Below are 11,379 nucleotides of genomic sequence, written 5' to 3'. Positions count from 1 at the left end.
CATACACAAAACCAAGTAGACATCACTACATTTAAACATCCACAAGTAGTAATCTCTACATAACAGACAAAACTAAACTACAAACCTGCATCGCCATTTTGTGACTGATCCACCCCCTGATGGGGCAATGATTTGCTTTTATACATAAACGGAATCCACTTCAGACTCACAGCAAGGGGTGCACTAAACCAATGTGCTAAGTGTTTTCGAATTGAACTGTACCTGGACTGGGTGCCTGCACGGTCTGCGCAGCAGCGGTACCCAAGGCCTCTGGAGACCCAGATCTCCTCACCGCATCCACGAATGCGGATCTCTTTCCTCAACTCAATTTCCTTGAGCTCTATTTGGAAAGCTTTTTCTGTCTCCCCTTCCTCCATTTCCATACGTGCAATGCACTTTTTTTCTCAGGAGTGTGAGGAGCCAGCTGAACCAGTAGAGGAGCCCGAATCTAGGCGCGGTTGTGATGTGCCAGGAGGTTTGGGTTTCACATCAAGCTGTGCCCCAACCGTATCCCCCTTTCAGACACAGTGCTCTCACAACCTATTAATGCCACATCGGCTCCCCCCTTGTCAACAGATGCTCCCATGTTAGACACCTTTGTAACAGGCCGCTCTGGCAGGACCAACACCCCTATGTCCCCCAGTTTACTGAATAAAATCTCCTTGATTTTATTTTTTACATTCCCCTTTTTACCATAACTCTGAAGTGGTCCGCAATTAACAAAATCATCCTTCCTACAATTCCAGTCACCAATTGACGGATCAGCCACAAATGCTTTCCAATCAAAAGCTGCCATTTCCTGCTACTGAACACTATTAAACACTGCTAACAAACAAACACAGATTTCACTCAACAACCAAAAACGAGCACCCATTTATGTTACAAACAGTTTTGTTTTTTTTTTGTTTATTTTTAACGAGCCCCCATTATGTTACAATCCTTTGGTCTAGGGGAAATGAAGGATTGTCACATACAGGTTGGAAAGTGAAGTCTGGTTTTTATTTGACCATTTATTTTCTTATTTCTTGTGAGAATTGCATGATTTGACAATGAATGAATTATTCTATGACATGATTTTCAACACTTCATTTTAAACATGATTTTAAACCTTAACAGAAGAAATGATATATGGGGCAACTCAATAAATAATCAAAATCAAGCTGAACTTAATCCTGAGTTTCGGAAACTGTCTAATCTAACAAACATAGAAATAAAGAGTACAGAGTGAGTTCTACTTTAACCTAACTGCACTAAATTAATCTGGCCAAAAGTTTACGGTACAAAAAACTGGCACCCATACACCATTAGTAACCAGCAAAGGAAGAATCCAAACTGGTAACAATCTGAACCATCAATGCACCTTCAGAACAACTTGCACCAGCAAGCCTAATGAAGGCTTTACTGAACATAACTAGGATTAACACATGATAACAGAACAAACAATATGGCAGGCAAGCAGGGGACAGCACTACAACAAGTACTGCCAAAATCCTCAGGTGTTTGGTGTCTTTAAGTAGCCAACCCCAACCAATCACTGGAAGGGCTGATGATTGGCATCCAGCACTTGGCAGATAGGCAGCACCTGGAACCTGGAAGTAACCACACCCACTCACAGACCAACTCTCTGACATACTCACTGTACTGTCACACTCTTTCACAGACACACTACTGACACATGTAACACATATATATGTGCCCTAATTAATAATACAATTTTTAAGCTTTCACTGGATAGGACAAGACTAAAATATTCATTTGAATGCAATGAGTCACAGTGTTACAATTGACGGGGGCAGTTGTAACAGTGGTTGGGGGCAATTGTAACACTGTAAAAATAAGTCATATTAACACACTTTATCTCAAATAAAAGCACATCACTAAGTAATATGTATTTTTTATCATTTAACATTTTTACTTACAAATGTTTTATCATACTATAATTTGAGTAACCTCTGTCTGTCCGTCTGTCCGTCTTGGTGTCTTCGTCTGTGCCCGATCAAACTGCGCATGCGTCGCATCCAATCCAGCCGCGACACACTGTTGCCCGTGTGTGTGTGTGTGTGCGCGCCTGCGCGCACACGCTGGCTCTGTGTGTCACGAGACGACTCACTGCGTGTGTGTGTGTGTTTGCGACGGGACCCGGGGGGTTCCGCGACGGGGGTGTGTGTGGGGGGTTGCCCGTGGGGGGGGGGGGGGTTGCCCGTGGGGAGGGGTGACCGCGGGGGGTGCCGCGGGGGGACCCGCGGGGGGACCGCGCTACAGGACGTGCAATAACCCCAAGTTTGCAACTACTTTCGTCTGCGCCCTTCACCGGGTATGGTCTAGTATACATAATTACAATAATTTTGTATTTTATTCAAATTATTTTATTTTTCAATTTTGTTTTTTCAAAGGTATGTCTATTTTTTATTTAAATGTATTTTACTTTGAAATGTAGTGACATTTAGTGAAATATGTTAATTTACTAACATAAAGTATGTAATCCCAGACAAAAAATATGCTTGCATTGAAAAAACATTGTTACAATTGACCCCGGTCACTGTGTTACAATTGCCCCCGATAAAATCCCATATTCTAGCTAGAAACACCTATACTAGCATAGGCTGCTGACGTTAATTTGTGACCAATAACATAGAGATACAATTCATCTAAGTTTAAATCAGCTGACATCTTATCTTTAGACAGCAGATGGAAAATACCGTACACTCAAAAATGTACGTTTACACCTCAAAATCAGTTTTTTGTTGAAAACTTCTGCTGAGATGAAATGATCATTCTATCCTTCCATAGGAAGAGAGAGGACCCTACTGAGCATGTGCACAAGAAGTCTCACCCCTCTAGCTTATTTCTAATTAGAATTATTGAGTGTGTTACTTTTGTCCCGGTCTCCCCCTACAGTACTCAAGTAAATGTACTTAGTTACTGTATGTGTTTTATAAACCGTCTAGTGTGTGATCTGCTGAATGCTGACTGCTACTAACACACATCTGACTCACTTTACTCTTATCATCTTTAATAAGATCAAATACATCAACAGACATCATCACTGTCACATAGAAACTACTGCATATGATTTAAACCTGATCCATAAATGGGAAACACTATAATATAAAACATGTTATCTGTAATAATCATATCAAACATGTCACCATTATACCAATATAATTACAAACTGATCGTTTATTCACATCAAAATAAAATGTTATCAGGAATCATTTATCTTTTATCTATTTTGTATCTGTCCACCATATAGCTACTGTATGTATTGTAAAGCACAATCTGTCTGTCTGTCTGTACTTACAAGAAAATACGTTATTAAGTAACTTTAAATGAAATTATTGTTATAACCCAAGGGTCATATGTGTATATTTCCCTGTGTTGTGTTGCCCTGTGTATTGTCTTTCTTCCCTCGTGTGTGTGTGTGTGTGTGTGTGTGTGTGTGTGTGTGTGTGTGTGTGTGTGTGTGTGTGAGTGTGAGTGTGTGTACAGTCCCAAAAGTAATAGATAAGCATTGCTGGGTGTAGATTACAACATTGACAGGTGGCATCTAGATCCAGGTACATTTGGACAAGCCTACTCCTTGACAGGTGTAGTCTGTGAAAAATGTTTGAATTGAATCATGCATGTGTCTGACACATATGGAGGTGAGTTCCAGAAATCAATATTCATCTCCTCACCAAAATCTGCCTCCCATATTGATTTCAGAGTATTTAAAGAAGGCGAGGGAACCGATATAGCAAGACATCATACACCCGTCATATGGAAATGTATTCACTGGGATCTTTATGAATACAGTCTTCTAACTTCACTTCACTTCACTTAGTTTGCAATAACCAGCTGGCAGGGGGCTGGCCGGGAGGGGAACGTGTTGAAGTTTTTCTTTACGAAATCCCTGATTTGCCTGTACCTGAATAAATGTGACTGTGGCATGTCAAATTCCCTGGTGAACTGGGTGAAGGACATGGAAATACTGTTATTGAACCAATCAGACACCTTGCTCAGGCCTTTACCGGACCAACGTTGGAATGCTGCTGTATCTAACATTGAAGGTTTAAATAATTAATTACTGTTGATTGAAATGCAAGACAATGCCTGCTTAATACCAAAATGTGTCCAACACTGTACCCAGATCTTTAATGGGTCCCCTGCAACCTTCAGGTTAATAGGCAGTGGAGTTAACAAACTTTCCATGGTGCTTTATGCAGCAATGTGAAAAAAAAGTGAAACTCCCCCCCCCCATACTCTTTCTTTCTTTCTTTCTTTCTTTCTTTCTTTCTTTCTCTCTTTCTTTCTTTCTTTCTTTCTTTCTCTCTTTTTCTCTCTCTGTGTGTAGGTGGGTGGGTGTGTTGTGGTTTTCTACTTTGTTCTTCCTTGTCAAAAAACATTGCATAACGAGCCACAGAGACACAGGGTCACTTGCTATTTTTAATGATGTAAACTTTTATTTAGATGTAGTTCCTCTCATCAAAACATGTCAGATACAGTTATTTATGCCACTCCAAACTTCACAAAGAGAGAGAGAGATGGAGACAGAGGATCAGTGTCGGGCAAGTTGCTTAAATTTTTAAATACATTACATATTACTTATTACCTTCATTTTAAAGTAATACATCTCGTTACATATTACTGTCTGAGCAAGAGCAATGTATTACTTCTTACTTATCACTTTTTAGTTACTTTTACCAAACTGCTCAAATACAATGACTAAATACAAAATCGCTGGGGTGGTTTGTTTATTTTTGGAACAGTTCTTCAGGATTTTATTTACTGTATTTATTCGGTGGTGATTGCGAACAGGGAGTAGCTGTGATAAGGGGCGGCCATAGCTGAATGGTTAGTGAGCCCGCCTAGGACTCCGAAGGTCTCGGAGATCCCAGGTACGAGTTCAGCTCTCAGCTATGTATCTGTCCCTGAGCAAGACACTTAACCCCTACCTGCTCGCTCCTCTGTGGGCAGCTGAGCAGCACTCGGCTGGATGAATCATCCGTGGGATGTGATAGGTATATACAGATCCTATTATGCAGAATTAACATATTCTGTAATATAATTCAAAAAGTGAAACTTTCATATGTTCTAGATTCATTGTGCATGATGTGAAAAATTTGAAACCTTTTTTTGTTTTAATCTTGATGATTATGGCGTACAGCTCATGAAAATCTAAAATCCATGTATCTCAAAATATTCGAATATTACATGAGACCACTCAAAAGAAGGATTTATAATACAGAAATGTCGACCATCTGAAAAGTATGTAAATTTATGCACTCAAACAAATGACTTCATCAATGGGGCGTGGCATGGAGGTGATCAGCCTGTGGTTCTGTTGAGGTGTTATGGAAGCCTATAGGTTTACTTTGATAGCAGCTTTAAGCTCATCTGTATGGTTGGGTCTTATAGTGTCTCTCATCTTCCTCTTGACAATACAACATAGATTCTCTGGGCCTGGGGTTCAGAGTCAGGCCAGTTGGTGTGGTCAGTTAAGAACAGTAATACCATGGTCAGTACACCAGTTACTAGTAGTTTTTGTTTCAGAGACGAGGGCTTCCATAACCCCTCAACAGCGCCACAGGCGGATCAGCTCCAGGCCACGCCCCATTGATGAAGTTATTTGTTCAAAAGTATTCCAGACCGAGTGCATAAATTAACATACTTTTCAAAAGGTCAACATTTCTCTATTTTTTTTAAAATGTTTTAGTGGTCGCATGTAATATTCTAATATTTTGATATATGGATTTTTGCCATAAAAATCCAGATTAAAACAAAAATAGGTTTTTAATATGTCACTGTATTCGCAATGAATCTAGCATATCTCTGCTGTCCGGCAGAAACTAGCTAAAATTTTCATTTTTCAGGAAATGAAAAAAGTGGAGTTAGGAGGTTTTGTTCATAAGAACAGCTGAATGGACCTCCAAGCTCACAATGCTGGTTTTGTCAGAAGCGCTTTTTAATGCTTTTCATTGGTTCAATATTTTTTTTACCAACACACAGACTGATTTATGGGAAAGAAATGCAAAAGCGTCAAAATGGAGTTAGCTGGTTTCTGCCGGACAGCAACGATATATGAAAGTTTCACTTTTTGAATTATATTACAGAAGAAAATGAACTTTTACACGATATTCACATTCTTTTTCAGAAGGATCTGTATATTATTTTTTTTAAGTTGAGGGTGGTCTGTCTCCACTCATTGAACTTGTGTTTATCATCATAACATTTATTTGTACTTTCTGTTACAGGACAAAGATGTAAACTAGTCAGAAATCCTCTCAAAACTGTTTCTGTGTTTCTCGGGATTCTGTGTCTCATCCTGCTGGGAGTGATCACAGGTCTGGTCGTATCCTGCTGTGAGTATTAAATGTCTCTAATGTTTTACTGATGGATTTCCAATGCATTGATAATGAATGAATGGTAGGCTACAGAGTTAGTCACAACAAACAGCACAAAAACAACACATGAAACACACGAAAAGTAATTGTTTCTACTGTAGAGTCTTTTGTGTGTATTGCTGCTTGCAAAGCAAAATAATCAAAGTGATTATAACAAGTTATTCACGTGGAAAATCTAATCATGAGAATCTCAGGATCTATATGGGAACAGAGTAGCTCCAATGTGGATCTATGACTTCATGTAACCCGCCATCAGTCATCTATGACATCACTCATCTTCTATGACATCAGTCGTCTATGACATATCTATGATGTATCATGTATGACTCCATATTTGGGTTTCAGCCTGATCAGACAGAGCTCCATTGACTTACAGTATAACATTTTAATTAAATGTGTAATAAAATATAAAAGATGCAGGGAACATTGTGGAGGTACTTCTGTAGCCTACAGGCAGTGTGCACAAGAAATACACACGGATGCACACACGCACGCGCACACACAGATTTGAACCTCTTACAGACTTCTAGCGTCCTCTTGCAGATTCACGCTGTAAAACATAATAACATTGAGATTTGTGTTTCTCAAAGCTCATTTTACACACCGACGCTTCACCTCATCATGAACAATAACAACAACTGTGTTCATCATTTTATCACCATGTGTTGTTTTGTCCTCCTGTAATTCAGCTAAAAAACAGGTAAAGACCAACCTGATCCAGGACCAGCTGGTCAACAACCTGACCCTAGCTGAGAAGAAACAACTAGAGGCTAAATACAACCTCCTGACCCTTGAGAGAGATCAGCTGAAACGTCAACTTATGAGAGAGACAGCAGGTGAGGGATTATTAAGAATATTAATGAGTATGATTGATATTTTAAAATGTATGTTTTTAAAGTATAAATGTAAACACATAAAACTATTGTCGTTGCCAACAGGCAGCATGCAGTCTACGGGGGAACGATACTTACTAAAGTTTTCAAATAATTGTAATGGAGTAAAATTACAATATAAGAGATGTAGTGAAGTAGAAGTCGAAAATCGGAAATACTCCAGTAAAATAAAAAATCACACCCTGTGTGAAGTGGGCGGTGTCTTGCTAGCTAATCACAATACTGAATGGAGTCAACCAATCATGTACAAAAGATAAATACATTTATTGAAACACTCTTTATGATGGACGAAACCATAACTTGAAAAAAACAAGTTTTTGGTTTTTTTCAAGTTATGGTTGCTTATATAGGGCTATGCACATGTGTCATGTGACACTGGCCAATCACAGTCCTGAATAGACTGTGATTGGCCAATCACAGCGCAGGATAATTCTACAAATTTCCTGGGCCCAGATCACAGCGCAGGAAAATGTACATTTTTCCAAATCTCACTTACAGTATAGGGGCGGTTTCACCGCCCAAAAAGACCTAGTACCTAGTACCACTGGTGTTACATGTAGATATGAATAATGTTAAATTGAGTCTCATGTCATTTTCTTTGCATTGAATAGAATGTTTTGCCACATTTTGTCACCAAAATGGCACCAAGAATCTACTGCCCAAGATGCTAGTTATAACAAGTACAGTAATGTTAGAATTGATTGTCAATGCATTGAAGTAAAACTCTGTTTAATATAATAATAATATAGTAATACATATAATATGTTTGCCGTTTAGACAAGTCGTGTCCTGGATGGAAGAAGTTTGGATGCAGCTGTTATTATACTTCTACTGAAGAGAAAACCTGGGAGGAAAGTAGAGGAGAATGTCTGAAGATGGGAGCTGATCTGGTGGTCATTGACAGTGAAGAGAAACAGGTTAGTGTGTGTGTGTGTGTGTGTGTGTGTGTGTGTGTGTGTGTGTGTGTGTGTGTGTGTGTGTGTGTGTGTGTGTGTGTGTGTGTGTGTGTGTGTGTGTGTGTGTGTGTGTGTGTGTGCGACTATGCGTGTGTGTGAAACCCTGAATGTAGAGAAGATTAATAAATGATGATTCAATCGTGTTCAAATCAACAGGATTTCATCAGAGGATTGAGAACTGGGTATGTAAAATCTTGGATTGGTCTGAAGGAGCTTTGGGACGGATGGAAGTGGGTGGATAAAACACCACTGACAACACAGTGAGACATTTTACATGTTTTTCTATTATAATTCTATCAAAATCACTGAATGTGAGTGACTGAGTGGATGTGATTAAAATACATCATGTTTATTCTTTAGGTATTGGGCCAGTGGAAGGCCTGGTGGCTATGTAGACTGGGACTGTGCAGAATACATGCACAATGAAGGAAAATGGGCTGACGGAATGTGTTCACAAACTCACAAGTGGATCTGTGAGAAGAAATGTTTCTCTTAACTTCATTGATGAAACTGCAGCTTTGTGTTCTGCTTCGGCAAGTTAAACAGTAGTAATTAGTATTAAACTAAACATGTCATAGTGCAAACTGTTAAAAATAAACCAGCAGCTATTATGTCTTAGTGTGGTTAAGAATTTTTGCTTTAAGTAAGCATTAAGACACCATTCATTTCTAAGTGTAGTATCGAATAATGTGAGAATGTTGTTCATTGACTACAGTTAATTGAGAGGCAGGACAGTCCAGGGAATCTAAACCATAGCTCACAATCTGCAGCTGCATGTGTTCAACCTGACGTCTCTATGTTGGCCATTCGACATTATAGCTAATTTTAAAACATTTCAAAGATCAAGTAAAAGAAATAGCAAACAAAAGACACAAATATTGTAGAATGTCTATTGCCACAGCGTGACACTGCTGTTGTATGATGAAGTACAGTATGAATCAGGCATGAAGCGGTTAATTAAATGTTACATAATTTTGTTTTATTTAGCAATTTATACTATTTGTGCATTTTTTGCCATTATTTTTGTTTTATTTTTTAGTCATGCATTTAAGTAGGACCAAGGACCTCATTGGAAACAAGACCGCAAGGACTTTTATGAACGAACACACACACACACACACACACACACACACACACACACACACACACACACACACACACACACACACACACACACACACACACACACACACACACACACACACACACACACACACACATTTACATTAAGATCGTTAGAGTTATTGTGTAAACTGGGCAGTGGACGTATTTCATAAAATCTGATATGACAGTAGTATTATTATTCTAGTCTGTTAATTAACATTATGGAAAAATACTTGATAATAATACTGTGTATGTATTTAAAGGATGTTGAATGTATTCTTATGGGTTCAGAATGAAACATTTACTCTCAAAGTTTTAAAGACTTTAAAGAGAATGAAACAAACGTCTCTGCTGTTTCCTGTAGACAGGAAGTGGGTTTAGATGCATGTTCAAAAGCATATCCTGTTGGTTTATAAATAGAGGCACTAACCACATACATCTGTTCTCATTACTCATAATGTATGTGTGTGTGTGTGTATATATATATATGTATGTGTGTATATATATATATATATATATATATATATATATATATATATATATATATATATATATATATATATATATATATATTAAAAAAAAAAAAAAAAAAATATATATATATATATATATATATATATATATATATATATATATATATATATATATATATATATATATATATATATATATATATATATACTACATCAAAGTAACCAACATACTATATTATAAAAATGGTCAAACATTGGCCAAATTGTCAAATATTACCTAAAAAAGAGGCAAAGATTTTTAAAATAGCCGATCTACAACCTCCCAACGCCTGGGATTGCGAAGCATTGTGAGCTTGTAGTACGGCTATTGTCACAATATCTGTGGAACCGAGTCAAACTAAATGTAATGCCACAACTCCTACAATTCCAAGTGCTTGTCAGAGTGGGGGGGTCCCCAGTTCAAATATGATTATTTTGGGGGGGGTCACGGCATGAAATGTTTGGGTACCTTGGACTACTATAGCATGAGTGAACCTCTAACACTAAATAATGTAATGGCCAGTGGGTTTCTTTCATGATGCAAACTATGCAAACTATATTAGTTTGTGGTAATATAGGCTTGCCTACACATAACGCATGAACCCCATGATTACATAAAAAACGAAAGAATAAACACACTCCAATCAAATACCACCAAAGTGGAAAAAGCGGCACTCCAAAATAAAGGATGCAAGACTGGCTCAGATACAAATTCTCATTTATTGAGAACGCTTACGCGTTTCGGCCTCAGCCTTCCTCAGAGCAGATTATAGTGATAATGGGGGTGTAGGCCCCTCTTTTAAGCATACACATAATCATCAGTTATATAGCTGAGCACTGGCTAAACTAAAAAGGCATCTAGAGGAAGCGCACTTGTTTTTCTTTACCAATAAACACACTCCCTTGCACCCAGCCCACTAAGTAAATAATATTCACATTAAAACATAACAGCTACAGATCGCACCCCAAGGCATGCTGGGAAATCTCCCATAAATTATGCCGTATAGCCTATACGGTATAGAGGCAACAGGGTGGTAAAAATAATTAAATATTTTACTAACATCATTGGGAAACCAAAGCAAAGTCGGACCAAGTACACTGCAGAGCCATTTTAGTCTGATGGCTTAAATAACTCAATATTAGAATTTGGGCCATGACAATAGTAGAAAATTATGCATTGGAGTCTCAACTGAGTTCCTATTAATTTCAGTATTCAAAGACTGCTGATGGAGAGTTATGGAGAGTGACTCCATTAAAAGAGAGAGCATTAAGCGTGGATGTTATTGTGGTGGTCTACAGCCGACAAAATACCACAAGCTGATGATGTATTATCTACTACAGTATATAATTCAGTGCCGACAGACACTGACAGAGAAAAACAGTGCAGTCTGAGCAGGTAATAGACAACCTCGTTAGATTAGATTAGACCCTGCATGTGCCAGATGCTGCTTCAGTCAACTTCTGCTGTCTCCATGACAACACACATTCAAAGGAAAGAATTGGCGTATTAAACAGATCTGCTTCAATCTAT

General features: G+C 38.2%; 1 protein-coding gene across 1 annotated transcript; it reads left to right on the top strand.

Moving 5' to 3' along the window:
* Positions 1 to 3,619: 3,619 nt before the first annotated feature.
* LOC308083621 (CD209 antigen-like protein C) lies at positions 3,620 to 8,728 on the top strand (the record flags this gene model as incomplete). The annotated part of the gene is made up of 6 exons (XM_080425936.1): positions 3,620 to 3,644; positions 6,234 to 6,341; positions 7,073 to 7,219; positions 8,054 to 8,193; positions 8,389 to 8,492; positions 8,593 to 8,728. 6 exons carry the CDS (start codon positions 3,620 to 3,622, stop codon positions 8,726 to 8,728), a joined length of 660 nt encoding a protein of 219 aa, XP_080282062.1.
* Between the last annotated feature and the right edge of the window lie 2,651 nt (positions 8,729 to 11,379).

This window comes from Gymnoscopelus braueri (assembly GCF_963280865.1).
Source record: "Gymnoscopelus braueri genome assembly, chromosome: 4".
Taxonomy (NCBI): domain Eukaryota; kingdom Metazoa; phylum Chordata; class Actinopteri; order Myctophiformes; family Myctophidae; genus Gymnoscopelus; species Gymnoscopelus braueri.
The sequence above is the reverse complement of the archived record's forward strand: the minus strand, read 5'-3'. Positions and strand labels throughout refer to the sequence as shown.